Source organism: Arctopsyche grandis, chromosome 7 (assembly GCF_051622035.1).
Source record: "Arctopsyche grandis isolate Sample6627 chromosome 7, ASM5162203v2, whole genome shotgun sequence".
Taxonomy (NCBI): Eukaryota; Metazoa; Arthropoda; class Insecta; order Trichoptera; family Hydropsychidae; genus Arctopsyche; species Arctopsyche grandis.
In genome coordinates this window covers 6,268,908-6,285,430 of record NC_135361.1, presented here as the reverse complement: position 1 = coordinate 6,285,430, position 16,523 = coordinate 6,268,908, and the positions used below count along the sequence as shown (strand labels likewise).

General features: G+C 38.0%; 2 protein-coding genes across 2 annotated transcripts; one reads left to right on the top strand and one right to left on the bottom strand.

Annotated features, from left to right (window-relative positions):
- The first annotated feature begins 1,518 nt into the window (after window positions 1-1,518).
- Window positions 1,519-9,676, top strand: LOC143914163 (putative RNA-binding protein 19). The gene is made up of 15 exons (XM_077434256.1): window positions 1,519-1,649; window positions 2,018-2,413; window positions 2,493-2,732; window positions 2,817-2,966; window positions 3,062-3,242; window positions 4,607-4,704; window positions 4,782-4,890; window positions 4,961-5,152; window positions 5,222-5,380; window positions 5,967-6,070; window positions 6,142-6,591; window positions 6,668-6,870; window positions 8,910-9,026; window positions 9,105-9,213; window positions 9,426-9,676. The coding sequence occupies exons 1-15, from the start codon at window positions 1,614-1,616 to the stop codon at window positions 9,627-9,629; spliced, it is 2,748 nt and encodes a 915-aa protein (XP_077290382.1). The 5' UTR covers window positions 1,519-1,613; the 3' UTR covers window positions 9,630-9,676.
- A 1,595-nt stretch (window positions 9,677-11,271) lies between these two features.
- Window positions 11,272-16,056, bottom strand: TM9SF3 (transmembrane 9 superfamily protein member 3). The gene is made up of 2 exons (XM_077434255.1): window positions 15,289-16,056; window positions 11,272-13,730 (listed from the first exon to the last, which is right to left on the bottom strand). Exons 1-2 carry the CDS (start codon window positions 15,915-15,917, stop codon window positions 12,581-12,583), a joined length of 1,779 nt encoding a protein of 592 aa, XP_077290381.1. The 5' UTR covers window positions 15,918-16,056; the 3' UTR covers window positions 11,272-12,580.
- Between the last annotated feature and the right edge of the window lie 467 nt (window positions 16,057-16,523).

The window sequence follows — 16,523 nt, the reverse complement described above, 5'->3', positions numbered from 1 at the left end:
CTCTAAAACGGAACATCTGGCAGCGGAAAAGTCTATCATACGAACGATAACTATCATACTAACGAGAACTTGAGTGCCAAATATTTTGTATTCGCGATTTTCATGGCAAAAATTGTCTTTGTGACCACCACAATGTGACGAATAGTCCAATTACCATGTTTAACGGCAGTCAATCAGAAACGGTAAACGGGTTACATCTAAAATGTGAATCGCTACTAGGATAACCCCCGCTACAAAAAATCGCTCGCGTGGATTTCCTGTCGTACAGGAAAATTTCCGTAGAAAAAACTGCCCAAATATTGCTCAGCAAATGCTGTTTACGATACTTGGGCAGTTTTGAGCAATATATGGGCAGTTTTCTCTACGGCAATTTTCTTGTGCGACGAATTTTCGTGCGACAGGAGACCCGCGTGAGCGATTTTCGTAGCGACGGTTATCCTAGTAGCGATTCAGATTTGGGATGTAATCGCCGAACCATCAAAAACAAATGGTTTTTTAATATTTGTATAAGGGAATCGGAACTGAAATTGGAACCGGGAATAGGAAAAGGAATCGGTTTCCGGAAATGAAACAGGAATCCGGATCTGGAACTGAAAAAGGAATCGGGATTCAAAATAAGCAGCGCGATGATACCATTGTACGCGGTCTCCGTGACGAGACAGAATGTTAAATTACAGAAAACGCAAATATCGAAAATCAAAAGATCTTAAGTCGAAAGATCAAAAAAAAAAAATAGTGCATGGTAAACGGTACATACTCACTTAATTTGCGCGAGCAGGATACAACAGGAACAAGAGGAACAGGCTTTTCCTCCCGTATTAATGTGCGCGCGCAGAATACGGGAGGAAAAGCATGTTCCTCTTGTTCCTGTTGTATCCTGCTCGCGCAAATCAAGTGAGTATGTACCGTTTACCATGCACCCTATTTTTTTGATCTTTCGACTTAAGATCTTTCGATTTTCGATCTTTGCCTTCCGATATTTGTGTTTTCTGTAATTTAACATTCTGTCTCGTCACGTAGACCCCACTGCACGACATGTATATTATTATGAAATAGATGAGATCACTAGTTTTGATTCGAGAATCGGGATAGCATAAGTTGTGCTATATTCCTAGAATATAATTTTCAAAATGGTTCAAAAGTTGTAAAAAAATGTGGTTGTTCCAATTGTTCCCGTACGGTAAACAGATTATTAATCAACAGTAAACAGTAAACGGATTATAAGATCACTTAAATCTCGATCTCGGAACATCTGGTACTCAAGTTCTTGTTAGTACAATATTTCGCGTAATGATGGAGTGATCGAGATTTTAGTGACGGGCGCAAGGTCACATTTTGCGGAATAATCACCTAATCGTTCCGGAATTTTCAACCCTCTTCTCAAATTTCCCCGCTGTATGGCACGTTTCAGGTCGACACATTTCTATCGACGGGCTATTCATTTCATATCGATGAATGAAAGGTAATCGTGAGGTTTCTGAACTTGAATAATAGCACGAGAAGCCTCCAGAACTAATTACTTTTTCCGTCGACAGTTGGCAGCACCGTGATCGAACGTCAGTTTGATTGCCGATGTACCCACGTGAACTAACCTCGTTGTTTTGACATTTGACATGTCGCGATTAATTGTTAAAAACTTACCGAATCAGGTATGTGATGCATCGTTGACTTTTATCATTCATTTGATTTTATAAATGTGTTTATAATTTGTTCGGATTTCAACCAGAGAAGGATTTATCTCATAAAACTCATATTAGAATTCCTGCTAAAATAAATATAAACAGTATCGTATTATCGTCATAGAATCAGAAGAAAGACTGGCAGGTTGCACGGTGTGCTCCATGGAGCTGCATACATTTGATAAATTCGTAGGAATTTTAGAGAGCATATAAAAACAAATAAAAATTATATTTTTTTAATACACACCTATCTAATAGAAAATTTAAATCGGGAACTTGATTTGTTGAAACATTTGAATTTAATTATTTTATTATTCAATATAAATAATCGTTTTCAGGTGACAGTCGATAAGTTGAAAAATGTATTCAGCCAAAAGGGTGAAATCACAGATGTTCAATTGAAGTACACGAAAGAAGGTAAATTTCGTAACTTTGGATTTGTAGGCTTTAAAACAGAAGAACAAGCGAAAGCGGCTCAAGAACATTTCAATGGAACGTGTATCCAGACTAAACGTATCGTCGTTGAGCCGTGTGCTTCACTCGGAAGCACCACTAAGCCTCAAGCTTGGAGTAAATATGCACCCGATAGCTCGGCATTTAGAAAGGCCAACGGAATCGTCGAAGAAACTGAATTTAAATCTCTCAAATTGGACGACAGCAAACTCAGCAAGGAAGAAAGGAAGAAATTGAAGCAACAAAAAAGGGATGAAAAAATCAAACAGATTTTAGAACGAGTATGCTTATTTAAAGCTATGTTATTTTATTTCATATATGTACGTACGTTTTTGCATAAAAAAATCATCGTTATTTCAGCACAAAGACGATCCTCTATTCACCGAGTTTATGGAAGTTCATGCTTCAACTGCAAATAAAGCTATATGGAGCAATGATAATGTTTCAAAACAGAAGAAAAAGAATAAAGACAATGCATCGGACCAAGAAAATGATGAAACTGAAAACAATAGTAATCAAGTGGATGAAATATCAAATGAACCACAAGAAGTGGCGGTTGAGGAAAACAAACTTGCTAATCAAAAAATAAGCGATTTAGAGGTTTTTACAAAATAAAATACGATATTATTCATATATTTTAAGTATTTCAAGTGTGTATATATATGGCTATAATTTTTTTTTTAGTATATGAATAAACTTATGAATAAATCTAAATTGAAAAAAAAAACCGAAGCGAAAAATAATGAAGACGTTGATAATGTTGAAGTTGTTGAAATCGATAAACCAATGAAGAAAAAGAAAACTCCACAAAATAGAGTACTTTTTATGGTCAAAGTATGTTTATTTAAATATCTGTATTTTGTATAATTAAATATAGTCAATATATTGTAATTATATATACATATGTAATATCACAATTTTGTTTTCAGATTCGTGGACTTCCGTTTTCTTGCAAAAAGAAAGATATAAAAGATTTCTTCCGACCGTTAGTGCCCTTTACGATTAGAATCCCGCGGGCTCAAAATAAAGCGATGCGAGGTTTTTGCTATGTCGGATTCAGAACGGAAGATGAACGGATAAAGGCATTGTTAAAAAACAGAAGCTTTTTAGGTAGCGTATAACCATTGAGTTTTGGAATCATTATCATCATATAAAGCCGCTGACCATCCCCTGCTGGATGAGGGCCTTTCCAACACGCTTCCATTCGTCTCTGTTTTGCGGAACTCTCATCCATCTCATCCCACACATGTTCCTAATGTCGTCTACCCATCTTTCATCCTTTTGAATTCTCTCGGTTACCATTCTAGCACTTCTTTTGTCCACCTTTCGTCCATTCTTCTAGCCACGTGGCCTACCCATTGCCATTTCAATCTCTTTACTCTACTGCAGAGCATCGTAACCTGTGCACTGCGGTAATATGTGTTCTCCGAACAGCACTTAGGCCTAATGCGTGCGAGTGAGATCGCGTGTGAGGGAGAAAACCGATGTTAGTTAGTATTTTGTCCCTATGCATATACGGAATAACTAGCGATTGCCGATGAAGTACATATTTTATTTTATTTTTATTTTTATTGTTACAAATCAATATACACTCGTCATTACAGATTTGCTCCAATGCGACGGGTGTACGTTAACGAAATACAGAAATCACAAATACAGTAATACATATACAATCAGAATATATAGCATATAACAATTAATCAGAAATAATAATCATAGAGACATCTATGGATTATTTTTAGATTATTTTTTTTTTGTACAATTTTTATACATATAATAAATACGAAATTATAGAGATGTCTATAGAGATATCTATAGATTTCAGATTGCTGTGTATAATTATTGCAAATTAAACACAGGCAGATTTTGTGACAACAGGAATAGATTTTACCAATTTTCAGGAACCGTTTCAGCAATGATCAGATAAAATCGGCAAACTCTGATAGAGAAACGATCGATTTGGAGTCACAAAACCCCCAAATCTAACCAGCAGATGGCGAGGACTCGAACCTTTGACCTCAGTGGTGCTAAATATATATGCTACCACTAAGCCAAACTGCTGGCCTAGTGACAAATATGTATGTATGTAGCTGACAAACTCTACGAGTCGTAAACAATGTGTGCCGCGAATATCCAAAGGTTACGATGCTTTGCTCTACTGTGTCCACTATCCTTGTCATACTTCTCACCCACGTATTCCGCTTCCTGTCTTTCCTCGTTATGCCGAGCTTACAGCGTTTCATAGTTCTTTGAGTGCATTGGAGTTTGTGTAGCATCTTGGCGTTCAATGCCGGAAGTTTCACATCCAAACTTCATCACTGGCAAAACGCATTGATCGAAGATATTTTTCTTCAGGCAGAGTGGCGTTTTTGATTTAAAAACATCATTCGTTCATCCAAATGTACTCCATCCTAATTTCATACGTCTCTTTATTTCTTCAAGTTTCGGAATATAACTTTTGTTTCGTTTTCAAGGTGGAAATCACGTCAACGTCGACAGATATGATAATCAAAGAAAAATTGATAGTGCCGGAGACGAACAAGAAGAAAATCCGAAACACAAAACGCAAGAGGTAAAACCTTTTTTTTATGTAACTATAATGTTGTAATACTAAGATGTTCGAATTTAATGTAACATTTATTTTTATAGGAGGCTTTAAAACACGAAGAAAGCATTGCAGAAAGTGGCCGAATATATGTTAGAAATCTTCCGTACATAGTTACTGAAGACGAGGTTCAAGCTCTGTTCGAAAAATATGGTAAATATCAATGCATTGTAAGTCACATACACATTTTTATAAAGGTCTAATGCGAATATTTCTTATAAAGGTCCCGTTGCTGAAATAACTTTACCCGTTGACAAAATAACCCATCAGGCTAAAGGCTTCGGTATTATAACATTCATGATGCCGGAGCACGCTGTCAAAGCGTATACAGACCTTGACGGCTCTGTATTCTGTGGACGAATGTTACATTTATTGCCGGGTAAACAGAAGGAATCGGAAGCTGATGACGATGACGGTGAATATTTATCAAATTGAAATTAGGCTAAAATTTATTCCATTTCTATATATTCGGTTAATGTTTCAGGAAACCTTACGTATAAACAGAAGAAGGACAAAAAACAAAAAGCACAATCTGGATCGTCGCATAATTGGAATACGCTTTTCTTAGGAGCTAACGCAGTAGCAGACGCCGTTGCTAAAACCTATGATACTACTAAGGAGAAATTATTAGACAGTAATTCTAGTAAGCGCGTTTTCATTTCATGTAAATATCGTTTAGGCTTAACCCTTTGCCCGCGGCAATAAATATAGCGAACAAGCCCTGTACTCGGCACCTTTTTCGCGAATTTGGCAATCGAGTTTTCGACCTTAAATATAGATTTTAATATTTACTCAAGTAACCAGATATGTTAATTAACACATAAAGTATTATTTTAAACAATAAAATACATAATATATCTCGTAGTTTTGGCTTAATTGTCAAATAATCACTCTTCATACAATTGAGACGTATCGTCGCCATTGTTCAACAGACGTGACGTCACATAAACGAGGTTTCACTATGGTTCCACAAAAAACTAATTTTGACTGGTATATATGAATTTTAAGCAAATTGAATATATGGCATTTAACTCTCAGTAATATATTCAACCAATTTCGAACCTTAAAACAGTTGAAATAGGCGCATATAAGGCTCAAAATCCCGTGCAAAGTTCAGAAATTCTATGGAAGACAGCTGCGCTACAGACTTTTCGCCCAAAGCTTCCATAGAAGACGGCCGCGGGCAAACGGTTTAGAGCGATTTTTTTAATTGAATATTTTTTATGTAGAAACGAGTGCGGCCGTGAAGCTTGCTCTCGGAGAAACGCAACTTGTAATGAATACGAGGAAATTCATGGAAGAAAATGGCATTTGCTTGGATGTTTTTAATCAGGTTCGTATACGCAATTCAAATCATACGTCATTTGGTTGATGTTTGTTTTGCTAAGTTTTATATTATTTTAGGCGCCCAAAAAGCGTTCGAAGACTATTATTTTGGTCAAAAATCTACCGGCTCAAACGGCACGAGATGAACTGTGGAAAGTTTTTGAACCATTTGGAACGATAGCCAGGTTGATACTACCGCCGTATGGAATCACAGCTCTGGTCGAGTTCGTAGAACCTTCCGAGGCGAAGAAGGCGTTCTCCAAATTGGCATATTCCAAATTCAAGCATCTCCCCTTATATTTGGAATGGTCTCCCGATAATGTTTTCTCAAAGCCGGCTGAAACCAAAAGCGAGAAACTGCCCGATAATAAAGAAACAAGGGATGCAATGGATGTGGAAATCGGTGATAAAAATCAAATTGAAGTTACAAAGAACGAGGACGAAGACGAGGAAGAGGTGCCAGAACCTGAAACTACGCTCTTCGTTAAAGGTTTGAACTTCGAAACGGGAGATGAGACTCTTCGGAAGGTATTCTATCATTCTATAGTAATGTAATAACATTGGTTTATGTAATTACTGTAATGTGTTGCGTTTACCTTTTTAGCATTTTGAATCTTGTGGACGTGTACATTCCGTGACGGTAGCGATGAAGAAAGATCCTCACAATCCGGGCAAAAAACTATCTATGGGCTATGGATTTGTACAGTTTTATATGAAAAGTACTACAGATAAAGCCCTTAAAAATTTGCAAATGAGCAATTTAGACGGCAAACAAATCGAACTGAAACGGTCCGAGAGAGCGGGACAGTAAGTCATTATTAAATTAAACTAGTGTTGTGCTCGTTGATTTCAACGGGTAGTTTCGGAAAGGAATTGATACACGAATTAAAATAATATTATATTATATGAATTACCATACATCATATATGTAATATCGCTATTCTGTCTGTGTGTGTGTGTGTGTGTATCTGCGATAACGCTCGCTGTACTACAGTAATCGTTTTGATTCAACATACATATGTACGACACATATATATATACTGTTCGCTACTGTTGCGTAGGGGTGGGTGGAGGATCCAAGTAAAAGGCCAAAGTCGTTTCACAGCATTTATTGGTGATTAAGGAGATACACACACTGGCAGTGCTCCGTCCAGAATGTCTTGATATCGCTTAAGTACCGCCTTATAACGGATAGGTCGCTTAGAGCATCTTCGACGTCCGGTTACTTCCCTATCGTTTAGGCATGTACCCGGATATGTATTCCCACGACACTCAGTCCCACGCTATCGGTCACTTCTGAGAAGGGACCAATAGCGGCCAATTCGGTGGCCATTGTTTACCCTACTTGCACTTAGTCTGGAGATAATCCTTGAAACCAATTATAACGGTCATACAGTCTCTGGGATGCTACTCGGCCTAATCTGATTGCACTTACTCGGCGGTGTACGTAACACTACCAATGTTTCCGCTAGGATAATAGCCATCTATTGAAAATTTATTTATTTAATTAATTTTTCTATTGGTGTTTTATATTGTTTATATGTAGGTAGGTACGTAGTTTTTACCATATTTTTTTCATATTAAATATAAATGTTAAATTAAATATATTTAAAAGGTATTTCAAAAAAATTCGACCGGATTGAATACAGGACCGACACATTTCTTTTTATTTAATAACTTAATATGCCAACAGCCATGCGATGATATTTCATCGGGTACAACACTAGTTATATATAAATATAATGTAAGATAATGAATGTGTATGTGTCTTCGTGGATGTGTGTACGCTTTCGCGCAGCGCATCTGACACTGACGTCACCCATTCCAAGTCAGGTGCTCAATATCAAGAGCACATGTCAGACGCTCAGGTTCCCACTCCCCCGCGTCTCTTCGACGATCGCTTGTCACGCTACATCCCAATAGCGGATGCTTAAAATGCACCCATTGGTCAGAATGTATCGTCGTTGCTCTAATTGGTCAAACGTTTTAGTCCACGAGGACCATTTCACGCTGATTGGTTGTGCGCCTCGTTTGCGTGTATTTATTTCATTAAATATCTCCAAGCACAACATATACTCCTGAGATTTGTTTTATTGAAATCTCCATACTGGTCGACGCGTCCGCCACATACCTACATACGGTTCCAGGAAAGATGCACTAAATTGCACTGAATAGTAGCGCAGTTTCGAGAAGTCAAGGCGCTCAAAAAGAACTTACCCAATAGAATTCCACAAAAAAAAGTGTAGCATATGCTAAAAGAAGCCGCCGTTATAATTGGTTTCGAGGACTATCTCCAGGCTAAGTACAAGTAGGCTTAATAAAGGCACCCAGTCCCTTCTCAGAACTAACAGCGCGATAGCGTGTGACTGAGTGCCTTGGATCGTGGGAATGCATATCCGGGTACGTGCCTAAACGATAGGGAAGTAACCGGACGTCGAAGATGCAGTGAGCGACCTGCCCGTTATAAGCAGGTACTAAGGCGATATCAAGGCATCCTGGACGGAGCACGGGCAGTGCTTGGATCTCCTGAATCACCCAATAAATGCTGTGAAGTGACTTTGGCCTTTTATTTGGATCCTCCACCCACCCCTACGCAACAAAAGGTTGGCACCCTCGGATAACATCCAAATACCCCTTGACGCTTTTTTATGAAATTCTATTGCGTCAGTTCTCCTTGAGCATCTTTGAAAGTTTGAATGTCTCGAGAGTCCAACTATCTCGAGTGCATTTTTCCCCGTCACCCCCATAAAAATACATCGCATCCGTTTTCATATATTACTATGTTCTCCGAGTCAATTTCATTACAAAATTGTTGCTAGAATTAATGTTTTTATTTATATTTGTAGAGCTAATGTGAAAACATCGAGGAAAGAAGCGCAACTGGGAAAGCAAACCGGAACTAAGATATTAGTACGGAATGTTCCGTTTCAAGCTAATCGCCAAGAAATTCAAGATATATTTGTGTATGTATATATATATTTAAAATGTATTTTATATATTGTTTATTTTGATTTAATGTAACATAATATATATATTCTTAGAGCGTTCGGTGAAATCAAAGCGTTGAGAATGCCGAGGAAAATGATGCCTGGAGAAAATCGACACAGAGGATTCTGTTTCGTTGAATATTTTAGTAAAAGCGATGCAAAGGTACACAATTTGCATTATTTTTACGACCGTATTGCTTTCATTATCGGAGTTTTTGCTAATTTAGACATGCATATGCACTTATGTATGTACGCGTGAGCTATAAAAAGAACAGTGAAGGTTAAACTTTACTAGCGCCTATTATAAAAAAAAATCATACATATCACATTTTATCGAATGAAAGGTTTTTACAAATATGATTGTTGATTTTACAGAAATCTTTCGAAACATTGTGCCAGAGTACTCATTTGTACGGAAGACGGTTAGTCCTGGAGTGGGCTAAATTAGAAGACAGCGACGATATGGTCAACGACTTGAGGAAACGTACGGCCGAGTCATTTAACCAGTCGATGCCAGGTGGCAAGAAAAGCAAAAAAGCTGTAGTTGAATTAGAAGACATGGACGCTGAAGAAGAGTGAAATTAAAAATGTATATTCATTGAATTAAATATATTCTAATAAAATTTTATTTTTATTTATTGCCAGCAGTATGGCTCGGTGCTTTAATGCTGCTGGTCAGACTTGGACATTTGTGACTCCAAATCGATCGTTTCCTATCAGAGTTTGCCAGTTTATCTGATTTCATTGTCGAAACGGTTCCTCCATCAAATTGCTATGTCACAATATCTGAATCTGATTTATTTTAAAAAATCAATACAACAGAGACTTGACAGGTAGTCCCATAGCGTCACTGTGGTGTTAATACAAATATAAGTATACATAAAACAAGAGTAACAAAAATAGTAAAAAAAATAAAAGCAAGTGAGAAACGAATCTTCTAATATATGTATATGTAATTTCGAAAGAGACTTTGTATGTAACTATGTATAGGTTTGGGTGGGAGCATCGAAAAAGAATTAAAAAGTTTATATGAGGACAATATCGATATCGTTGAGTATATATTTTTTTCGATTCAAATAAATTAAAAAAAAACACAAATGAATGTTCACTATTAGATTATTTTGCCATGTTTAAGCTGTTTATATTACAAATACCGAGCGAAGCCGGGTAAAACCATTAGTGAATAATAAAGAAAATTGTATCTTGCTATGTAGGATGTGTTCGACCAACTCATTGTAACTGACATTGAAGAGATCCAAGGAATGTGCCAGCAAGTTGAGGAGTCGAACAGCTCTCGAGAGGGGGGAGTTCATGAGCACGTTGGATTTAGCCCTAATTGGCAACAAGATATCATGGGGCCAAAAATTTAAGCTTCTCCAGGATAATGGGATTGTGAATCTCCCCTTAATAATTTTATGAAATGTTTCTCAAGAAATAAATGTATGTACAAGTCTAAATCCAGGGATGTCTCTATACATTAATTAATTGTCAATTTTGTGTTTAATACAGCGATTTATGTAATAAAAAAATGCTGCCATGTTTGTAATTAACCCTTTGAATGCTGACCAACGCCGATCGGCGTTTTACTAACAAGTCCATGAGCCTGAATTACGCCGGTAGGTATTGTATATTGAGTACGTAAAAAATAAACAAGAATACTACCCGCTAAGCCTTTCCAGGTAGCATCGAAAAGAAATGCATTGAACATGGGTCGTGTAATCTGTGTCAATGTTTATAAAGACTGGTTTACACCGGAATTTCTGAATTTATAACTATGTATAGCAGAATTTCTCGATGGAAATCCCTAAATGCCGAGTTTTTTTGATTTTGGCTTGGCATTTAGATTGTGAGCATTACATTTTAACTACAATGAAGAAAATGGAACTAGTTTTGGAAAAATACATTCATTAATAGACTTCTTTGTTTATTTTATATTGTTGCAAGATATATTAGTGTCAACACACCTTTACAAAACTCGAAATCCTCAGCGGTAGTTATCTAGGTTTTGTTTGAATTAGCTACAATTTCTATACCTGCTTTCTATTGGATTTCTAAATAATTCTAGTTGGAAATATTGGCGAAATTTTCAGCAAAGACATCAGCACTCAAAAGGGTTAATTGTCTAGGAAGGCGAATTGAAGTTTACCTGTTAGGCCTTCCTGATATATATCTACATATGTAAAATAAAAGGGAATATTGATGATTGAAATACACAAACTTTCAATAAAAACATTTATTTAATATATTTACAATATTTTATGTTTAGATCATAACTAGAGCTACGGCAAATTCGAAACTTGCACTTTTTACCAAAAAATTAGAAACATAATTTATATGTAATATCCAAATTAAAAATTTGCGCTTACCTTAGTTTTATTCTAAATGTTAATTTTCTATTGAATTTTTTTCAAATTTAATTTACAAAATATTGCATTAGTATAAATATACCTATAATAATAATATAAATGTAAAGCATAAATGCAAAATTTTAATTATACATATATATATAGTATTAAAATTCTCAATCTTGTATATATTATATCATACATATAAAATATAAATTGTACATAAATACATACATAATGAGGGGAAACATTAAAACCTCATTATACTATCGGAGATCGATTTTAGTTGAAATAAATTCAAAGAATGAAGTGACTCAATCAAATTGAAGGACATAATTGTTTGATTGTATACAAATTAGTATCAGGAAATAGTACAATTAGTTACGAAGGTCGAACGTTAAGCAAGACGGTCGGGAAAAACAATAAATCGAATCTTACAGGCAACGTATATGTACACACAATAGATGACACAAATATTTACATTACATATTAATAAGTCTACACATTTAAAAAATGCTGGAAAGAAACTCTAAGGCGATCCAAAAGCTGAAAGTTATCGCAGACGTGACTCGAATCGGTATCATCAGCATGTGCTCGCACTCGGACAGTTCTGCTCTAAGACTACACTAAAAGCAATCATTCAAAGCAACGAGAACTTCATCATCAAAATCATATTGAAAACTCGACACGTATCCGTTTAACCGTTTCTAAGCACTGTATAGGATGCAGTCTACGGAACTCTTACTCCGGAATATTCGCATATGAGATACGCTATCGACGACATGGATTAGTCGGCTAAAGATAATGCGAAATGTTATTACCAATGTCAAATAAACAACCGAAAGCTTTTACCACATCATATCGTAAGAGATAAAGTGGCCGTATAATACGTACACATTCAAACTATGCACTTGAATAGACTGCAAGCTTTTAAATAAGTAAACGATGAATGTATTTTAAGTAATTTATTAAAAGAAAAATCAGTCATCAGTTCATAAATAAATATACCTTATATATTTTGGCCAGAATAAAAAAATAACGATCACTTTCAATAAAAAAAAAAAAATTCATATTGTATATTATATATGTAAGTATATATATATAATTAAAAAAAAAAAACCACTGATTATGTAGTAAACGTTCGGATGAGTTGGAAAATTCAATTAAAAAAAGTACGTGTCAACTTTAATCAATTTTGACCGTTGAATATATTTTTCTGACGAACAAGCTCGTGCCGAAGTATCCGACGGTGCCACACATCAGGCCGAGCCCGATGCTGAACAGAGCCATGTAGCCGAAGTAGAACGTGGTCTGGAACAGGCCGTACATCTTCGTCTTGAATATGAAATAGTAGATCGAGTAAAAGTAGACGTACGAAGACGTGCTGGCCGCCGCCATGAAGCTCGTCCACTGCCAACGGTAGTCTTCGGCGTTCAGCAGGAAGTACGTGCACACGATGGTCACGCACACCGTCACAATCATCAGTATAATAAAGACCAACAGCATGAAGCCGTACACGTAGTATATCTTATACGCCCAGAACGACGTGAATATGAAATACATTTCGATGAAGATGGAGCCAAACGGTAGGATTCCACCGAGCATTATGATTATACCGGGTTCCATGAACCACTTCTTCTCCGGGATGGGTCGAGGCACGGCGTTTATGCGACAGGGGAAGTCCGGTTGGCCGGCTAGATTGCGTCCGAGGACCGTTCCGACCAAAGTCAACGGCAATATGACGAAGATGCAGATGCATGTGACGGCGATCATCGTGCCGATTGGGATCGCGCGGGACGCGTGATAGTAGATAGCTATGAAGTTGATGAAGAAAGCCGTTCCGCAGACGAGTGCGGGGAGTAAGAAGGCAGAGAGTAGCATTTGCTTGATCCAAACGCGGCCTCCCATGCGAGCGTATAGCGATCCGCCAAAGTAGCCGTTGACGGGAGACGTCGCTGCAAATATGAAGATCGACGTCGAGAGCAGCGAGCCTCGCTCCGTGTACAACTCGCCGAATATCGTAAAGATGATGACTGTGAGTGTGACCGTGGTGAGGTGGAATCCGGTGCCGATGAGCGACGAGAACATGGCCAGGTGCGGTACCGGCCTGAACACGTCACCGTGGACTTGTTTCCAGCCGTACTCGTCGCCCAAGTCTCGCTCCAGGTCGTCCAAGTCCTCGTCTTTCGAGTAGCGCGCGTAGTCTTTGCGCAGCGTCCTCATCAGAATCATCGAGACGAGCCCGACGAGGAAAATGACCATCATGAAGCTGTTGAATATGCTGAACCAGTGGATGCGGTGCTGGAAGAAGTTGGGGTCCAAGTACTTGTCGAATCTGTAATTTAATCGGTAACACATATATACGACGGAGAGGATTTACAAGGATATGAGTGTCAAGAGACTAACAAGACTTGTGGCAGTATCGATTTAAACCCAATTGAAAAATCATGAATGGGTTTAAAATATTTAATAAGTATTAGCAGCGTATCTCTTGTCTTAAATAATCAAAAGAAACAATAGAGAAGGTGTGATACAAAGATTTTTTTATAGAAATTTTGAAAAATTTAATAAATTTCATGACTAGCCGAATAAAATCTGCAGTAAAATATTAATTACTTCTTTATAATTTGTAAAAGATAATATGTGACTGTAAGAAATTAAAAATGTGTAAACAAGGTGATGTGTTCATTCCAAATTGCACTTCAACCGTGGAGTAAAAAAATTTATGCTATTAAAATTGTCCCTATCCCATTTTTTGAGATCTTTTTTTCAACGATTGGTATAATTTAGCATTTTGATGATTTTATGTAAGATCACCGAAATTTGAGAGGGGGTATTTGTTGACTCTGCTCATCTTTTCCATCTTTCAACTTTCCGTCAAGTCACTTTCCTTGCAGTGACGGCCACCGACTTTGTATAATATTAATATTTGTATCAAATGTACAATGTTTCTGGCCAGGAAGGCGCATTGGGGTTACCTGTGAGGCCTTCCTGGTATAAATGAAAGATAAAATCATAAATTCTAAATCTTTTTACATAGATTTCAACATCTCAGGATGTACCATCTGAAAGTTAGACCAGTACCAAAGTAAATATAAGATTTGTGTACGTAGACATTTAACGACTAGTCCTAGCCCAAAGCAGGTAGATAAATATGACGTTACACTGTGGAGTCCTTACCCGGGTTAACCTCACTGGCCAAATGTAGTCGCAGTCGAATCCTGTCATTTGTGTGATACGCTTGTTTTTGTTTGCGGCATTTTGTTATTAAACAACTTTCCTTGTGATTATTTATATGCTAAAAGTGTTTTTGATGAAAAAAATTTTGTATAGACGTTGAAGAGCATGATATATACATTAGATTAGACTAAATTTCATTCCTTTTAAAATTTTATTTTACATGTTTCCTGACCTGTCAACAAACCCTACTATTTTCACTTGGGTTTCCCCTACTTTTTGGTACAAATTGATGTTTTTAAACGTACTGTGCTTATTGTAGCCGAATCAAATATATGTGATATGAAACTTTAGGATCTCTGTTTTCATTCTAGTGAAACAAAGTTTGCACGAATTTGCGAACTTTAAAAAAAAAATCAATAATAATCGAGCGTATTTTGCAACTCCAATTTTCATTCTTTATTTATATTCCAATATCTGAGGATTCTGTCATGTCTATGAACCGGAAACATCTACACGATATACATATGTAATAAGAGAAAGCACTGAAAGGCTTTTTATTCAATAGTTCAAAGATTTAGTTGTGACGAAGTGTTCTCTCCTCCGAAACTTGATGACAGAAAGTACAGAAGGCTATTTTCTGGGAAAAAAACATGTGCGATGGCGGCAAAGGTTAGATTAGTTTGAAATGAAAGGTATAAAGTGCAAGTGCAAACCTATCCTCGAAGCGAATGTCGCTCTTCTTCCAGTTGACCTCGTAGGTGAAGGGAATGTCGGCGCCGGTGGCCAGCTTGGCCTTGTTCTCGGCGGTGAGGTTCACCTCGACGATGCGGTTGCCGTTGTAGCCGATGTCGAAGCGCTTGTGCGTCCAGATGTAGCCGTCGTCGCCGTCGCCATCGCCTTCGGGCTGGTCGAGCTGGCCGACGATTCCCCAGACGGGCAGGTCGTCCACGTACATCTGGTACCAGTAGTGGTTGCGCACGGCGTAGGCGAAGGCGCGCCGCTTGGCCTCGTCCAGCTGGATGGCGCAGTACTTCTGCGGGGGCACCACCTCGCCGAACGCCACGTCGAGGCCGCTGAACTCCAGCTCCACGCCCTGCAGCGCCTCCGACAGCGTCTCGTGGTAGTGGCCGATGGAGTCCTTGCCGCCCGCGCAGAACGGCAGCGAGAAGTAGGCGTACGTCTCCTGGCGGTTGTGGTACGGCCCCACCGTGTTGGCCCACACCACCACCTGCTCGCCCGACCGGTACTCGTGCGAGTGCTCGTCACCGACGACGGCCCCAGGAGTGGCCGCACTCCACAGCGTCCACAGCACCACCGAGGCCACACTCCCCCTCAAACCCATCTTCCACACGACCTGTCGCCAAGTTTCGAAGAGGCCAGGAGACACGCGTCACTCTCCCTCTCCTACCCACTGCCCGCTGCCCGCTGGCCGACTGTCATCGACTTTTTGGCCCAAACCATCGCCAAAACCACCGACCACTATTATCACTCAAATGTCGCCCGCCCGCACACGCTTACGATTTACTAAACCCATTCTTTAAAGTCGCTGCATATTTACCCCATTGATTCAGAAATGTTTTTTCCTACTGGAAATATTTTTCGATAATTTTCTGTTAAATAGTTGAATCGATTTAGCATGAGACTTTTAGGCAAAGAAATGGGGTCTACCTCACGGGACCGAAAGTGAAAAGCCCGAAAACTCAAATATCGAAAATCAAAAGATCTTAAGTCGAAAGATCAAAAAAAAGGGTGCATGGTTAACGGTACTGTCTACATATAATATTTTGATTTTGATTTTTAAATGCTTTTTATTATTACGAAATTATGTTCACAATACATCTTATATCTATTTTAATAGCTACTGATCTACTGATCATTTTCTATTTTACAATTTTAATTTAATTTGGTTGTAATCACAGTATTGTTACGTACGCCGCGGATTGAGCGA